Raw genomic sequence first — 19,161 nt, forward strand, 5'->3', positions numbered from 1 at the left:
TAGTGCTCTGAGCCATTTGAACCATTTTTTGCCCCAAAAGACAGCTGACTGCTTCGTTACAGGATGAACTCTTTTTCAAAATCTGAAAAAAACAGTACTGGATCCGCTAGCAAAGCCTCCCTCAACATCTCGAATTCTAGTTGACACTCCTGTGTCCACTGAAACTTCACCTCCATTTTGCGTAATATGTTCAGTCACACCGATTGTTTTTGCGAAATCATTCACGAATTTACGGTAGTAGCTGCACAACTGACGAACGACTGTACTCATGTCTGTATGGTCGTCTGCAGTACAGGAAAATTCTGAATTGCTTCTTTAAGACGAGGATCTGTCTGCACACAGCGCTCACTAATTACGTGTCCCAGACAATTACCTCGAGAGTGAGCAAAATGGCACTCCATGCTCAGGGTGAACTGTGCTGACCATAACTTACTAAAGACGTCTAGAATCGTCTCACAAGTTTTGGAATATCATCTGAATAGACTAATTAATGTTTTCGGGAGGACGACAGTTCCAATCCCTGTCCGGCCACCCAGATTTACGTAACCCTGATTTCCCATAAATTGTTACAGACGAACGCCAGGATGGTTCCTTTTGAAAAAGGCATGACCGAATTTCTTCCCCATCCTTTCGTAATCCGAGCTTGTGTTCTAACTCTAATGGCCGTGCTATCGACTGGACGTTAAACACTTATCTTCCTTCGTTCATGTATACTGCAAAAATTCAAACTGAGCATTGACAAAAACTGTGTAGTTTGTTCCTTGATTGCAAATCAAAACATTCTTTATTTATTCCAGTTTTTTCATCACCATCATTATCATCATCATCATACTGGCATGTGTAAATCCAAGGAGAATTGTTAGAGAGTACAGAAAATAACTTAGCCCACATCTAAGCAGATAGAATGGTAAATAAATGGACAGTGGCAGAGGTGGGGTCTCCTATAAACGTGACTACAGTGCAGTAGCGATAGGGGCAGTTAAACAGCCTTCTCACAAGCAGAACTTCTAAGCTACGGTCAGAGAGTCTGCAAACGATCGTAGTAACAGGTTATGCCAGTGGGATCAATAATTCGAGAAATTAAGTGTCTCACTACAGTACAGAATAAGAAAAGCAGCGCATAAACGACTGAGATTACAGCTCCTAACACAGGAAGCGCACAGCTCAGCAGACGGCAGCAAACTACGGCGGACATAACTTCGGAACAAAGCAGTGGTTCGCCCAAGGCTGAGAAAGAGAATGCATATCTGCGAACATGCAAGCTTTTTTTTACCGAGCTCTACAGCCTGTGATTAAACTTTTCCTTAGCAGTCTTGAATGACGTCTCAGATGTGCTCTGCTGCGAGCATGCCAGCTTTTTTTTTTTTTTTTTTTTTTTACCGAGCTCTACAGCCTGTGATTAAACTTTTCCTTAGCAGTCTTGAATGACGTCTCAGATTTGCTCTGCTGATGGACCTGTGGTTACGGTTTCTTTTGGGGTTCTTGTGTTAGGAATCCGTTTTTCCTCATATTTATGTAGTTCAATATCGATTGCAGTCCAAGTTATATAGCACCTTTTCATTTCTTTTTCTGACCCATTTTTGTGTAGCTTGCTGTCGGTGCGTATCATTAGCAGTTGTTCTGCTCTCATTCCTGCTATGTAGTCTCTGATTCTCTGTTAGGTGATGCAAGACAGAAATTGTACCCTCTCTTGATAGGATAACTGCAGATCAATATAAAATCAGCACCTCACTTCGACAGTCGTTTGCGAAAAGTAAAGTCAAAATAGAAGCAAATTCTGCAGCGTTCATAAAACCAAAAAACAGATACTTGAAAGTCAGACACACGATACAGATACCCCAATTGCTACTTCACATCATGTAATGGCAAACCCTTTCAACTAGAACCTTGGCAAGAGGAGAACGTCGAGTGGCCCACACTACCAGCGCGATTAGTAATGGCTGTAACGACTGCATCACTTCTACCACCACCAGCTGCAGTCTGGCCAAACGTGATTGCCCTCTGCGTAATTCCAGTTTATGGATGGAGTGTTTATCAAAATGAGGAATGGTCTAAAAGCTCCCGATCTCTGTCACCCTCCACAGATAGCAGCGTTTGCCTCATTCTAGTAATATAACAAATTTAAAGGGTTTGTCCTTCCCAGACAAGTACTGGACATTACAATTTCTCAGACTTTCTCTACGATTCGTTGTCATGTCGTAGAATCGGATGTGATGCCAGCGGGCGGCGTCTTTCCAGCACAATATTTTGATGTCGTAAATCGGCGTCTTCATCAGGTGTTTCAACATCGAGTTTGGAAGACACGAACCACCGGCAGTACCGTACTGGGCATGTTTGCTTGGGAGTCAAGTTTTGCATCTTTTTCTCTGGGAAGGTGCGCTGCCGTTCTGGTCTCAAGTTCCTATTTGACACCAGAAGACGGTCAGTGAGTCTCAGCAGTAGGAGCAAAGGTCCCCAGGGAGTTGAGCAGTTTTGTAGAAGTTGGGCTGCGGCCCATTCTGTTCTTTTTCTGGCGGGCGGCGGCACCCATACTCGCTGGGTGTAAGGGGCGCCGAGCCGCTACTGCTGTCCCCAGAGAGTAGTTAAGCACGATGCTTTGCCTTTTCTGAACGGACATCAAATGATAGGCCTCTGTGGCGCCGTCCGACCAGCCTCACAAAATCTGTTACTTTCCTCCGAAATGTGGTGTATTCAATTGACTAGGTCACTCCTGCCACCACGCGTGGCGCAAAGAGGCTGTCCAATTGGTGGTACTTTGCTTTGTGCGTTTTGCAAGCCTAAAGTGATAAGTGTCTGCTGCATCCCACAGTTTTTGTGTGAAATAAGCGATATTCTCATTTGTCATATTGACAACAGTATTAAGTTGCACCCTCCATGTGGAGTTTCATGAGAGTGGGCAGTTGAGGGCTGTGAACTAAGATTTTACGCAGCCGCCTGGTGCTGAGTGGCGCACGCTACTGATTTTAGGAAAATATAAAATGTCGCAATTGCGGTAGCCTGATTCGTATTCTGAGCAGCCGACAACTTAGCTAAAACTTCCTGGCAGATTAAAACTGTGTGCCGGACCGAGACTCGAACTCGAGACCTTTGCCTTTCGCGGGCAATTGCTCTATCATCTGAGCTACCCAAAATATCCTGAGCTAACCCAATATACTTTCCTTCAGGAGTACTAGTTCTGCAAGGTTCGCAGGAGAGCTACTGTAAAGTTTGGAAGGTAGGAGACGAGATATTGGCAGAAGTAAAGCTGTGAGGACGGGGCGTGAGTCTTGCTTGGGTAGCTCAGATGGTAGAGCACTTGCCCGCGAAAGGCAAAGGTCCCGAGTTCGGGTCTCGGTCGGGCACACAGTTTTAATCTGCCAGGAAGTTTCATATCAGCGCACACTCCGCTGCAGAGTGAAAATCTCATTCTGGAGACAACTTAGTTGTTCCGCAAACAGCTTGTGTTGCCTAATTGATTACAAATTTTTTGGTCTTTTTGTTTCGTTATCTTTGCATTTTCGAGCTGCCCAGATGAGGAAATCTTGTTGCTCTTTTTCTATGCAGTCTTCCACACAATTTGGTACCTCACACAATGTTAGCGTCATTTTCTGCAGTTTTAGATAACTTCGCTCTCTACCAATTTTTACGTGTGTTCTAACTCTTTGGTGGAGCTAAGTAAAAATTTGTTGTGCTCAATATTAGATTTCGAAATCCCTTGGCGATCTTACACTACTCCCGTGGTTAACACAACAACAAATATAACCTTGTGTGTACCTAAGTTGTTGTCCTCATTGTGACGGTGTATCCATTGTACACAGTGGCCAAACCAAACATAAAAATCAGCTGTTTAGTGTTCAGACAAGGTAACTAGCATTGCACTCGCTTGTCTAATACGGCAATAATTTGTTTTATTAAACTGTGAGAGATATTATCATCTCCCCAAGGCCTAAATCTTTGTTTTGTGTTTTTCATGGAAATTTTGATTAACAACCTTGCACTGTTCAGGTAGAGCAGTCAACATTTTATAGCAAGGTTTTATCATAACTCAGGTCAAGGGTATACTGTTTGCCTATGATTAATAACAACAGTGGCAAGATAAACGTTTCAAATGTAGCAATCCTTTTACAAAGACAGTCTGTGAAGTATAATGTAACTTACAGGCTCATGCAGTTGTGGCTCCGCATATACATATTTCTTGATGAAACGAGCGTGGTGGGCTATCTTACAGTGAAAGCTGGTAAATATTCTGGTATAAATTGTATAGAGACTTCGCGGGTGCCAAATTATTAATTAAAATAGCTACTTATCCCAATACAGAATTCTCTACACTTACATATATACTGTGCAGTTAATGGTAAAGGGAATGCCCTGTTGTATAATGTCTTACGGTTTTCTTTCAATGAATCTGTAGCAAGAGATGCGTGGCAACTTACATGTGTCTGTACGGTCAGTAACTAGTCAGAGGGTTGGCCTCTCTAAACCCTGTGCGATTTCAGGTTCTACAGCATTTCCCTGATACTCTTTCGTTATTAAAACAAACTTTTGAGCGTTTGTGCTGCCCTTCTTCGTGTACTTTCAGTATTCCCAGTTAGTACTATCTGGTATGAGTCCCATAGACTTGAGCATTAAACTAGTGTGAGTGGCACAAGGATTTTGTAAGCAGTCTCTTTTATGGACTAACTACATTTTCCCAGCATCCTACCAATGAAACGTAGTCAGTCAGCTGCTATATTTACGGCAGAGCTTACACGATTATTCCTGTTCATATCCCTACAAAGTGTTGCAGTCTGGTGATTGTGCAGGTGACTGATTCCATTGTAACTCAGGGACATTATAGTCATAGAATACTACATTTTAGCTTTTTGTGAAGTGCATAAGTCCACTCTGAACATTTGAAGTAATATGTCAGTCTTTGCACCGCTTTGAAATTTTATCAAGATTCATTTAAATAACTGCTCGCTTCATTAATTTTCATATTATTTCAAAATTAGACGTTCTTCTAACAATTTGTAAGGTTTAAAACAAAACTTTGCAAAAAATCTATACAAATACACTTACTGCCGTAGCCCTTAGACGAGGGAAGAGTTTCGTCCCATGGAAAAATAGCCTCTGGTCGACCAGCGCCCTCTGCTTCACATCCTTCGGATAGAGGGAGTCATCTTTGCCGTACTTCGATACAAGGTAAGTGGCGATTGCGTGGCTACCACAAGTGGAATATCACTCTTACAGCGTTACAGTGGTTGTGAGAATGAAATGTATGAGATGGCACAGAAATTCGTCTCTGAACGTACCTGTCGTGAAGAATAAAACCATTGTCGTCCAAGGATGGCACTGTGTGTTCGGGATTTATCTGAAACAAAAGAAGCTTGTTTTCAGCAAGTCATACCCTTTATACACTAACAGAGTCAAGTGAAGACTAAAATGCCCCAATTTTTCACTAACTACTAACAGAAAAATCATACAACACACCAGAAGAGTGCGTAAGATTCGTTTGTTGTAATATTCGCAGGCAGTGACGGCCATGGTTTCCTAAATAGCAATAACATTTTTTTTTTGAAAGGTGCTGATTACAAGGGAACTAGTCGAAGTCCATTTCTTATCAGAACCATACAATCCTTCACCAGTAGTCATCTGCACAGATGATTACCTCGTTATTTTCGTTGGGACACAAATAATTAAGCACCAGGGCAAGTTCTTCTCAGATGTACTTTCAGAATGTTTATGGGCGTTTTGCGAAGTGACCACAACAAAACACTGCAAGTGATAAGTAATGGAATACAAGTGTCCTTAATTTTATTCTTTCCTTTAAGATTGTGGAGTTCAAAACCTCCAATAACTTTTCAACTGAACTTAGCGAAAAAATAGGTGCGTTTACTTCAATTCCACTATTACTGAGGTTATATATGTAATCATGGCAGAGTCATATTCAAAAGTAGAGAAGAAAGGCTTTGGAGATATGTCTCCGAATTCGATTTTTATACCAAAATGAAATAGAATTTTAGAGAGACCAAAAATTGTCTATATTACTCAACAAAATACGTACGGATTCCTGCTACAAGAGTACAAAACAAATATGCCTCACTGATTGCAACTACTGATCTAAGTTACTGGTTAATTTACACTTGATCCCTAAGTCCGACTGTGGTTCCATCTTCGTATCCCGAATAAGCCAGTCGTATAGCTTCTGGGTAAGCACACAGATATTTAGATCTCCCAGTCACAACCTATTATTTTACTGGGCATTAAAATAAAACAGCCAGTCAGTATGTACCCCAAAGTTGAACATCTTGTTCTTTGTACCTCACTTGGCGAATAAACATGACTGTTCTTCTGTCTCTGTACCCACTTGTTGCAAGGCACAATGAACCCTCAAATTAACTGTCACAATGTTATTCTCACACCAAAATTGTCTTTATCCGTGTTCTAGAATAGTAAAAAACACTTATGGCTCACCTAATGGCACTACTGGTCTAACTCACAGATTTAATATACACTTGGCGACGACCGTGGTTCTATCTTCGTACAAAAGTAAAAAAAGCATATTAAAGAAACCAAACGTAAATATTTCTTCTGTAGCCTTACAAAACACACATGGCTCACTTATTGGCACTAGTGATCTAACTTGCAGTTTAAGGTGCACTTGACAATGGCTGTAGTTCTATTTTTGTAACAAAGTAAAATAGCATTCAAAAGAAACCAGGAGATGACTGTATTATTAATCAAAATATACAAACATTTCTTCTATTGCAGTACAGAACACATTGACACTACTGATGTGAGGCGTCATTTGCTTCACCATGTTGAAAAATACATCTGTCCTTTTTGATGATCAATTGTCCCTTAATTAATATCATTGGACAAAGTTCAGAATGCAAAGCAGACTAAGAAGCTACCATTCACTTATTATATCCTTTTGTCAATAGTAGTTATTGCATCAGGATAATAAAATCATGCCACGAGATTCTAATAACACGTTCATAAATGATTCAATCCTGAACGACATTCCTTGAACTTCAGTCAATGTTAAATATTCTCCATACACCACAACGAACACACATTATGGCAAAAGTTTAACGTCGGCTCTTAACGACTTCCTGCTCATCTTTCTGCCGAGAACGGCCCCAGCCGACCCCACGACAATTCGTACCGCCTTGCTGCGAACCCATAAACGATCAATGTAATATCTGATTGTTGTTCCGACAGACGTGTAGCTAAGCATTGTCAAGCTCATCGAGGTTATATTTATTCTGCTAACGGTCAAAGTGCAACAACTGTAACCTAATGTGATGTAATTTGAAAGACTAGCGACGTCTATGGTCCGATCTTTTTGTTCTAGGCCAAATGGCCCACAAATTAAGAGCCACTACGTTATTTCCATGTCTAAATAATCTGTATCATTTTTAAAAAGTCGTCATAGTTTATCTAAAACTGCTACACCATCTGCCAGAACCCAGTGATCAGGACGCGGGTTATGCAGCGACCAGAGGCTGCCTCCGTGGCACTGGAACATGTACAACATCAGACACTGCACTTTCGTACAACACTTCTTCTCGCTGAGAAAATGTTAATATTGCCTGTTATTTCTTGCATAGTTATGTTGCTAAGAAATTCCACATCGTCTGTAGTGGAAGACGACAACCATTATCCATATTCTAGCGAATTTGCGGAAAAGTGTACCACTTTGGCAAACTTATGATCGTTAAATGTCGTTATTCTATCAGTTTTAAACTCCACAAATGGCTGCGTCCAATCTCTCCCCCACTCTCCTTGCCATATGCGTGCACACGCGTAGTCTTAAATATCTCAAACAAATTGAGACTTGCTGACGTTTTCAAACCTGCACATGTCTTATTTCTCATATTCCAGAGACATGACTGCACCTGTATGTGATTGCCACCAGAGGGCGCAGCTATGTACTAGTGCACTACAAGAACAGTTAGAGAATGGACATCTTTAATGTTAAAGAAGAAAACCTGCCGTGCCTTTCACAATTAGCAACATAATAAATTCTCCATGATGAGCTGCCTGGGATAATGCAGTAACTCCGTGCACGATACTATTATCTTAGGGGTCTCAATATGCTGCAAGATTTTTCTGAGATTTTAATAAAATAGAAATGTGTGGTTACCTAAAATCAAACCAAGACTTCTGTGTAAAAGAAGATAGCCAAGGAACCAACAAAGTGGTTGTGTCAACGATAAGACAGTTGAAATAGACAATTTAAGATGGATGAGCTTCAGCTGTACCTGTAAAAAATTTATATGTCAAACGACAAGCCCAGCAGTGAACAATGCTACTGGCAACAAAGCAGTTTTATAAAACGCCCTGATACACACTGAATGTTGCCCGTTCATTTTCAATTTCATTTTTTGCTCACCATAATTATGCTTCACTTAATTCGCGACATAATCTTTGCAATGCTCTGCGTGTTTCTTCTATAGTCAGCTTCGATTTGTCGAAATAAGCTCTTTGAGTAAAGCAGTTGTAACCCCACTGTTGCATTCGCATCTGTGGTATTTAGGTTGGCCATCTGTGGTATTTGGTTTGGCCACCAGTCAATGGACAGTTTTTGCGATATGCTCTTGGTTTGAATGACCGATCGTCATTATCTTCCCTATTTCCGTTCTGCATGGAGTTTTGTTCTGTTTTGGGAGGAACACTGGCTGTACATGTACACACTACTCTCTTCCCTGTATCTTCGCTCACCTCCCCCTCCCCCTTTCTGTGTCCACCTCTCCCTCCGTCTCTGTGTCCACCTCATTATCCCACCTCTATCTGTCTTCCTCCCCATTCTCTCTGTCTCTAAATCTCCTCCTCCCCTCTCTTTGTCCATCTAATCATACACACATCCCTAACTATATCCTCCTCCCCATCTCTCTGTCTATATACTCCCCTCTGTTTATCTCCTACTCCCTCCTCGTCCTTTCCCACCTGCCTTCTACCGCACTAAGCCTTTTAACTGCCTTCTGCATCTCCCTCTCTCTAACCATCTCCTTCTAGCGCCTCTAGCTGTACATCTCCTTCTCTCCTTTTCTATGTCCATGCTATCCTCATGCCACTCTTTGTCTATCTCCTATAACCCTCCCTATGACCACTTCCCCCTCCTCCTACTCCTTCCTATCTATCTCCTCTTCCCCCTCTCCCTGTCCATTCCCTCTTGCCCCCTCTCTCTGTCCATCACCTCCCATCCCTCTCTCCGTATCCATCCATCCATCTGTCCATCGCCTCCTACATACATCTCAACTTTCCCTGAGATATGCTCATCTGCACTTGTACCTCCTATAAAACGCTTTGATAAAGCAGCCTAGCACTGTTTCCACAACACGCCCATTTTGAAGGGCAGCCTACACATCAGAGGCTTGAAGACCGTATTCTATTCCTGACATACAGGCTACCATGCAAATGAGGTCGATAAACTGGGGCTGATACTACTACAACACAACACACATCATGCAAGGCAGCCTATAGATATGGGACTGGAAAACAGTTTTTCCCCTGACTTTTAAGTTGCCCTCCAAAACATGTCGATGAAGCAGACTGATACTATTACTAAACGATATGCCTGTTGTGGTGGGCAAGCACTATATGGCAGGAGCTGTAAAAACACACTTCTGCCAATATCTCCACTTGTATTGACGCCAGCAAGTTCTGAACTGAACAGTGCTGATACTCTCGACGTTTGGTTTGTGTGACAAATTTTGTTGAAATTAATCCATGGATTTGAGAAAATATCATATATATAATCTGCTTTAAAAACCTGCTTTAAATGTATGTATATTCTTCTTCAAACTGTTTTAATCAAACTGAGACACTTCATTTCTTCTCTGCTGTGACGCCATTGTACTTTACAGACTTGTTGATATCGACTGTGGAACATAAATGCTCTGAGATGACACGAACAGTTAAGTGAATTATTTATGTTTTTCAATTGCAAACCACTAATAACAATCACTATTTCTTAGCATGAAATAAGGTGTAAAGTGGGGCAAGGCAAGTCAGCAGCTGCTGTTATGCATGATCATTTTCGAAATATAGTGCAGAGTTAGCTGTTATGTTATTGAGATATAATATGGAATATATGATAGCAAGGGTGAAAAGCATATTCTCAACTTCTATTCTGATTCGAATGGTCCAGAAAAGTATTTTTAATTAGTCTTTCAAATCTATAATCAATCATTATATATCAGAGGGAACATCCTCAACCGCAGTGGTTGGAGCTATAAGCCAACTGCAGACATACTATTCGATTTTATGACAGTTTCTCGATGAAATATTACTTATTATTTAATACTGTAACAGGTAGCTATGTAAAATTCATTTTAGTTACAACTATGATATTGTACATGACTATTATGTTAAACATTCATGGTCAGATAGCATTTCCAGTTTGTTTTCTGTGGCATAAAGGTTCATATATTACTGCATAGCTTAACAGTTTAGGACTTCATTTGACTGCTCATGGAAGTAGTTCACTTCGTCACACTCACAAAAGCCTTACAATATCTGTGAGAAACTTTTATGTCTTCCTTGGCTAAAGAATATGCTGTTACTGGATTGGAACCTTGGTTTATAGCTACAGTGTTTTTCATCGTATGGAAGACAGGCTAAGTGTATTAAATGCCAACAAAGTGTGTTTACAATACTCGAACTCTGTCCCAAATTCCTTTAAGTGTTGTAAACTATCAGATAGTTTACAGAACAGCAGCTGTATTGTGTTTAACAGCCTTCTACAGTTTGTCTATTGGAGCAATAAATCTACACGAAAGTTGAATGGTGTGAAAGTAAACTTTTCAGATAATATACACTCCTAGAAATTGAAATAAGAACACCGTGAATTCATTGTCCCAGGAAGGGGAAACTTTATTGACACATTCCCGGGGTCAGATACATCACATGATCACACTGACAGAACCACAGGCACATAGACACAGGCAACAGAGCATGCACAATGTCGGCACTAGTACAGTGTATATCCACCTTTCGCAGCAATGCAGGCTGCTATTCTCCCATGGAGACGATCGTAGAGATGCTGGATGTAGTCCTGTTGAACGGCTTGCCATGCCATTTCCACCTGGCGCCTCAGTTGGACCAGCGTTCGTGCTGGACGTGCAGACCGCGTGAGACGACACTTCATCCAGTCCCAAACATGCTCAATGGGGGACAGATCCGGAGATCTTGCTGGCCAGGGTAGTTGACTTACACCTTCTAGAGCACGTTGGGTGGCACGGGATACATGCGGACGTGCATTGTCCTGTTGGAACAGCAAGTTCCCTTGCCGGTCTAGGAATGGTAGAACGATGGGTTCGATGACGGTTTGGATGTACCGTGCACTATTCAGTGTCCCCTCGACGATCACCAGTGGTGTACGGCCAGTGTAGGAGATCGCTCCCCACACCATGATGCTGGGTGTTGGCCCTGTGTGCCTCGGTCGTATGCAGTCCTGATTGTGGCGCTCACCTGCACGGCGCCAAACACGCATACGACCATCATTGGCACCAAGGCAGAAGCGACTCTCATCGCTGAAGACGACACGTCTCCAACCGTCCCTCCATTCACGCCTGTCGCGACACCACTGGAGGCGGGCTGCACGATGTTGGGGCGTGAGCGGAACACGGCCTAACGGTGTGCAGGACCGTAGCCCAGCTTCATGGAGACGGTTGCGAATGGTCCTCGCCGATACCCCAGGAGCAACAGTGTCCCTAATTTGCTGGGAAGTGGCGGTGCGGTCCCCTACGGCACTGCGTAGGATCCTACGGTCTTGGCGTGCATCCGTGCGTCGCTGCGGTCCGGTCCCAGGTCGACGGGCACGTGCACCTTCCGCCGACCACTGGCGACAACATCGATGTACTGTGGAGACCTCACGCCCCACGTGTTGAGCAATTCGGCGGTACGTCAACCCGGCCTCCCGCATGCCCACTATACGCCCTCGCTCAAAGTCCGTCAACTGCACATACGGTTCACGTCCACGCTGTCGCGGCATGCTACCAGTGTTAAAGACTGCGATGGAGCTCCGTATGCCACGGCAAACTGGCTGACACTGACGGCGGCGGTGCACAAATGCTGCGCAGCTAGCGCCATTCGATGGCCAACACCGCGGTTCCTGGTGTGTCCGCTGTGCCGTGCGTGTGATCATTGCTTGTACAGCCCTCTCGCAGTGTCCGGAGCAAGTATGGTGGGTCTGACACACCGGTGTCAATGTGCTCTTTTTTCCATTTCCAGGAGTGTACATCTACATATAAACTCCACAAACCACTCTAGGTTGTATGATGGAGGGCACCACATACCACTACTAATCATTTTATTTCCTGTTCCAATTGCAAACAGAGCGAGAGGAAGGCGACTCTCTGTATGCCTCCACATAGCCCTAATTTCTCTTACTTTATCTTTCTGATCATTACACGAAATGTTCGTTAGTGGCAGTAGAATCATTCTGCAGTCAACTCCAAACGCCGGTTCTCTAAATTTTGTCAGTAGCGTTCCTTGAAAAGAAAGTCACCTTCCCACCCTGGACACCAATTTGAGTCCTAGAAGCACCTCTGTAATACTTGTGTTGTTCGGAACTACCGGTAACTAATATAGTAGCCCAACTCTGGATTGTTTCTGTATGTTCCTTTAATCCTACATGTTGGGGATACAAAACACCCAAGCAGTACCAGAAAATGGTTGGCACTAGTATTCTATTTGGGTCTCCTTTACAGATGAATCACACTTTCCTAAAATTATTCCAATAAATCGAAGCAGACCATTCGCCTTCTCTACTACAATCCTTACGTGCCCGTTCCGCTTCCATGACTGTGTCAAGCTGCTTCGTACTAACGCTGTATTTACCATTACGGGATTGTGCTCGAACTTACATTTTTCTACAGTTATATAAAGCAACCGTTCAACACGCTGACTAGGAATACTGTCTAAGTCACCTTGTATATTCCTACAGCCACTCAACGACCACACCTTCGAATACGCCACAGCGTCATAGCCAAACAACCGTAAATTGCTTCACCCTGTCCGTCAGGTCATATATGTGTACAGAGAATAAAAGCGGTCCTGTCACACTTCCCTGTGGCACTCCTGACAATTCCCTTTCATCTGATGAACACTCGTCGTCGAGGTTAACGTAGGGACTATTCCGCATGCTCGTACCTTCGTTAACAATCTGCAGCGGGACACCGTGCCAAACGCTTTCCGGAAATCTAGGGATGTGTAATCTGCCTGTTGCCCTCCATTGATGGTTTGTAGCTTATGTGAGGGAAGAGCAAGTTGAGTTTCGCATGAGCGATGCTTTCTAAATCCGCTCTGATTTGTGGTCAGAAGCTATCCTGTCTCGAGGAAATTTGTTATATTCGAACTCACAGTGCGTTCAAGAATTCTGCAGCAAACCGATGATACTGGTCTGTAATCATAAGGGTGCCACTCTTTTACCTCTGTTATATACAGGAGTCACCTGCGCTTTTTTCCGGTCACCTGCGACTTTGAGTGAGAGATTCGCGATAAATGAAAGCTAAGTAAGGGGCCAATTCGACGCAGTAGTCTGTGTAAAACTGAACTGGGATTCCGTCTGGAGCTGGCGACTTATTTGTTTACGGCTCTTTCAGTTGCTTCCCCGCACCATGGATGCCTATTTCTATTACTGCATGTGGGAGTCTGTACGACAGTCAAGTAACAGTATGTTTGTTCGGTACTCGTGTGTGAATGATTTCTTAAACGTGAAATTTAAAACTTCAGCTTTCCTTCTATTGCCACCACTCAAAGCTGTGTGCCATTGGGTTGGGTTCTTCACAGCCTAACAGAAGACCATAAGGAGTAACAACAGGCCAACTGTGCCGGAACTGCTTGCGCATTATAAGGCTCGTGACAATTTTTTTTTTTTCGAACATCGTCACAGGCGATGAAACATGGGCTCAGCACTTCGAATCGAGGACAAAACGGAAATCCAAAAAAGGTAAGCCGCACTCTCAACTAGTGAAATCATGGCAATGGTCTTCACGGAACCTGAAGGGGTTTTTCTGTTTAATTCTCGCTCGTGGTGCAGCGATCAACTCATGTGTACTGTACTACCCTCAGAAAATTGAATAAACGACTTCAACATGTTCATCGCCATAAAAAAAACCTTACTTCTCCTTCTCTATGACAACGCAAGCCTCACACAAGTCTGAGCAGCCGAGAATAGCTCACAGAACTTCATCCGACTGTTCTTCCTCATCCACCATACGGTCCGGATCTCGCACCTTCTGACTTCCATCTGTTTGGCTCAATGAAGGACGTACTAAGTGGGAACAGTAGGTGGATTGGGCAGATTACTGATGCAACAAGACGTTGGCTCCTACGTCGACCAGTAGGGTGGTACCATGCGGGGATACAGGCCTTCCCAGTAAGGTGGCGCAAAGCCGACGCATTGTCTGGAGATTATGTTGAAAAATAGCGTTTTGGAGCCAGAAGATTCGGGTATGGTATCGTGTATTGGAATACTGAATAAAACCAACCTGCTTTCAGTAAAAACGTGTTGCATTAATTATTGAACACACTTCATAATTTTGCCTCCTATGTTTTACTGGTAGTAAGGGAAATTTGAAATAAAGAATATATTCTTTTCCAGTGCATCGTTAAAAGCGCCGCACTTTTCAGGAGCAGTCACTGAGATGCTTTGCGTGGCTACTTTGGAGAAGTACACCGAAAATTTACAGGAATTGAAAAACCGCAGTGTTATTGCCATTCTCTCTCTATTATTCACTGCATTTGTATAATTAGTGTACTGTTTCATTACCATTGGTTGAATGACGGCCCTCTACTGAAATTTATCCAGGAGTGATGGCGGAGGACAAGACTCTAAAACTGCAATTTGTTATAGAAATGAGCTGATCCGTTTCGAGACGTGTCAGGCTACAAGAACTAAATTTTATAGGTGACCAAAAAACTTACACCCTAGAGATTTTATGGTTGTCCTTGGTGTAGGAGAATTCTGTAATGAAGAATAATTCAATAGCCCAGATTACGGAGGTGGAAGAGTGGACGCAATTGCCCCCTCTTGCGGACGCCTACGGCTTCAGTAAAACAGACCAAGTGTTCAAAGTACTCTGGATACAAACTTCCTATACTCTTTTTTCCAGGGTGGGGGGGGGGGGGGCGTGAGGCACTGGTACTCAACATCCTCATTAAGTTATTTGTTGGATATATCCCAACTTCTCTCTTATGCTACTGTGTTTACTTCCTCCTGCTTCCTCTAGTTCAATCGCAGATATTCCCTGATTTCTTAACGCATGTCCTATCATCGTCTCCCGTGTTGTTGTCAATTTGTTCTACATGTTTCTGCTCTCACCGATTCTGAGGAAAACCTCTGCACGTCTTACTTTGTCAGTTCATCTAATTTGGAATTTAGTTCTGTATCAACACATCTCAAACACTTTGATCCTTTTCTTTTTAGGTTTCCCCACAGTCCATTATTCACTCCCATAAGACGTGCCTTTTATGTCCTTGCTTTTTCGGTCACATGTTGTTTTGCTTCCAAGACAGCAGAATTATTTCACTTCGTCTACTTCGTGGTTTCGATGGTAGGTTTCTCACCTACTCTGATTTCTGTTACTCCTCATTACTTTCGTCTTCCCTAGGTTTCCGTATCCTGTGGTCAGTAGACTCTTCATTCTCTTCATTGCGAGGTGCATTCAAGTTCTAAGGCCTCCGATTTTTTTTCTAATTAACTACTCACCCGAAATCGATGAAACTGGCGTTACTTCTCGACGTAATCGCCCTGCAGACGTACACATTTTTCACAACGCTGACGCCATGATTCCATGGCAGCGGCGAAGGCTTCTTTAGGAGTCTGTTTTGACCACTGAAAAACCGCTGAGGCAATAGCAGCACGGCTGGTGAATGTGCGGCCACGGAGAGTGTCTTTCATTGTTGGAAAAAGCCAAAAGTCACTAGGAGCCAGGTCAGGTAAGTAGGGAGCATGAGGAATCACTTCAAAGTTGTTATCACGAAGAAACTGTTGCGTAACGTTAGCTCGATGTGCGGGTGTGTTGTCTTGGTGAAACAGCACACGCGCAGCCCTTCCCGGACGTTTTTGTTGCAGTGCAGGAAGGAATTTGTTCTTCAAAACATTTTCGTAGGATGCACCTGTTACCGTAGTGACCTTTGGAACGCAATGGATAAGGATTACGCCCTCGCTGTCCCAGAACATGGACACCATCATTTTTTCAGCACTGGCGGTTACTCGAAATTTTTTTGCTGGCGGTGAATCTGTGTGCTTCCATTGAGCTGACTGGCGCTTTGTTTCTGGATTGAAAAATGGCATCCACGTCTCATCCATTGTCACAACCGACGAAAAGAAAGTCCCATTCATGCTGTCATTGCGCATCAACATTGCTTGGCAACATGCCACACGGGCAGTCATGTGGTCGTCCGTCAGCATTCGTGGCACCCACCTGGATGACTCTTCTCGCATTTTCAGGTCTTCATGCAGGATTGTGTGCACAGAACCCACAGAAATGTCAACTCTGGAGGCGATCTGTTCAACAGTCATTCGGCGATCCCCCAAAACAATTCTCTCCACTTTCTCGATCATGTCGTCAGACCGGCTTGTGCGAGCCCGAGGTTGTTTCGGTTTGTTGTCACATGATGTTCTGCCTTCATTAAACTGTCGCACCCACGGATGCACTTTCGACACATCCATAACTCCATCACCACATGTCTCCTTCAACTGTCGATGAACTTCAATTGGTTTCACCCCACGCAAATTCAGAAAACGAATGATTGCACGCTGTTCAAGTAAGGAAAAGGTCGCCATTTTAAGTATTTAAAACAGTTCTCATTCTCGCCGCTGGCGGTAAAATTCCATCTGCCGTACGGTGCTGCCATCTCTGGGACGTATTGATAATGGATGCGGCCTCATTTTAAAACAATGCGCATGTTTCTATCTCTTTCAAGTCCGGAGAAAAAAAATCAGAGGCCTTAGAACTTGAATGCACCTTGTACATCCTGTAAGTCTTCCTCGTGTTATCACTGGGGATAGTAATGCCATCAATTCCTTACTGTAGGAACAGTGCTACAAGAAGGAGTTATTACTGCTTCGGGTTATATTACCAACGACAGTCTAATTGATCACAAGTGTTAGACTGGTTCTAGCAATGTGTATAAATATACCTGCTCTCTGGCACATAGTCACAGCAAAGAAAAAGCTATGTGACAAAACATAAGTGTTCGCTTTGACTGCAAATATATTTCAGTTCTCAGGACTGAAGACCACAACAACATATTTTATGCTGGCAATAATCATGTCATTTATCACCTGTTCCGAACCCAATTCATTTATTATAACCTCTCACAACATACTTTTCCTCCCATAAGCTGGTGATAGACGTCTACGAAACCAACATTTAGAGTTTCCAAAGTTTCGTCCTCCTTTTTCACTGACGAGCGCTGGCTTACATCGGAACCATGTTCCGCACCTACAAACAGTCTGCTCAGTCGTGCGCGGTTCTGCGCCGTTCTGCGCTGCGTGACGCGACCCGTTCGGTGTGAACACGACTTTAGGCTAAGCAGTCAGTTTTGTGTGATTCGAGCTGTATTGCGCTGCAGTTTCAGTGGTAATGTGTTAGACTAAACTACTCGCAACTCCGCTTATGTATCGTTGTGTCTAGCCTGCTAGAAATGGAAGCCTACTACATGATAAGATATATGGTGAATATGATTTTCTGCTATGATTTATCAAATAATGCATCCAGCGAGCTAATGCCCTCTCTGCGAGTAATTTTGTATCTCGTAGAGTACCATTTGACAAACTGTTTGGTTGACTTTTCTAACGTGTTACGGACAGAGGTTCTCCAGCGTCCGAAAAATTAAACAGCGGAAGGACTCGTCAAATTTGGATTCAGTAGGATTTTAGAACATATACTGTAGTCGAATATTATAAATTACCTCGAAGAAAACGATTTATTGAGAAATTTAGAAAATATCATACTTGTGAGACACAATTAGCTCCTTATTCTCACGAAGTAATGAATGTTATCGACAGGGGATGTCAAATTAATTCCACATTATTAGATTTTAGAAGGCTTTCGATACCGTTCCTCACAAGAGACTTCTAATCAGATTGTGTGTCTAAGGAGTATCGCCTCAGTTGTGTGACTGTATCTGGATTCGTGTCGTCCGCTCAGAAAGACCACAGTTTATAGTAACTGACGGAAAGTAATCGAAATATCTGGCGTTCCCGAAGGAAGTGTTATAAGCCATCTACTGTTCCTGATCTACGTAAACAACATAGGAGACAATCTGAGCAGTCCCCTTAGATTGTCTGCAGATGATGCTGTCATTTACCGTCTTGTAAAGTCATCAGATGATCAAAACCAATTGAAAAGATTTAGACAAGATATATGTTTCGTGCTAAAAGTGACAACTGACTCTAAATAATGAAAACTGTGAATTCATCCACATTAGTACTAAAAGAGATCCGCTAAACTCCGGTAACACAATAAATCACATAAATCTAAAGACTGCAATTCAACTGCCACCACCCTGTACTCCCCAGGACAGAATCAGTGTACCCCAGCTGTCTGCGTCTAGTGTAAACCATGAAATAGTGTGAACATATTTCAAATGTCTGCAAGTCGTGTAACTGAGTGGAGACGTGGGGACTAGAGCGATAGTCACCTATCAGGATGTGGAAAACCGTCTAAAAACCACATCCAGGCTGGCCGGCACACCTGCCTTCGTTGTTAATCCGCCGGGAGGATTCGATCCGGGGCCGGCGCGCCTATCCGAGCAATTCAGCTAGACACTTACGGATTACAATTACGAATAACTTAAATTCGAACGGTCGCGTAGATAATATTGTGGGGAAAGGAAACCAAAGACTGTGATTTATTGGCAGAATCCTTAGAAAAGGCTGCACTTCTACTGAAGAGACTGCTTACATCACTCTTGCCCGACGTCTTCTGGAGTGTTGCTGTGCGGTGTAGCATCTGCGTCGAACGGGACTAACGGTGAACATCGAAAATGTTCAAAGAAGGGCAGCTAGTTTTGTATTATCGCGAAATAGGAGAGATAGTTTCACAGACATTATATGTGTATTAGCATGTCTATCAATAAAACAAAGGCGTTTATCGCTCCGACAGTATCTTCTTGTGTAATTTCAAACACCAACTTTGTCCTTCGATTGTGAAAATACTACCTATATAAGTAGAAATGATC

The 19,161-nt window shown here is 43.1% G+C and overlaps 1 protein-coding gene across 1 annotated transcript in view; it reads right to left on the reverse strand.

The window, feature by feature from the left end:
• The window catches only part of LOC126094787 (glutathione S-transferase 1-like), a 76,240-nt gene that overhangs the window by 32,934 nt on the left and 24,145 nt on the right, over positions 1–19,161 (reverse strand). The window contains exons 3-4 of the mRNA XM_049909348.1: positions 5,271–5,329; positions 5,038–5,179 (exon numbers count right to left, since the gene is read on the reverse strand). Of these exons, the coding sequence (XP_049765305.1) occupies positions 5,038–5,179; positions 5,271–5,329 (201 nt within the window). The remainder of the gene's footprint in view (positions 1–5,037; positions 5,180–5,270; positions 5,330–19,161) is intronic.

The sequence above is a fragment of the Schistocerca cancellata genome, chromosome 8 (genome assembly GCF_023864275.1).
Source record: "Schistocerca cancellata isolate TAMUIC-IGC-003103 chromosome 8, iqSchCanc2.1, whole genome shotgun sequence".
NCBI classification, from domain to species: domain Eukaryota; kingdom Metazoa; phylum Arthropoda; class Insecta; order Orthoptera; family Acrididae; genus Schistocerca; species Schistocerca cancellata.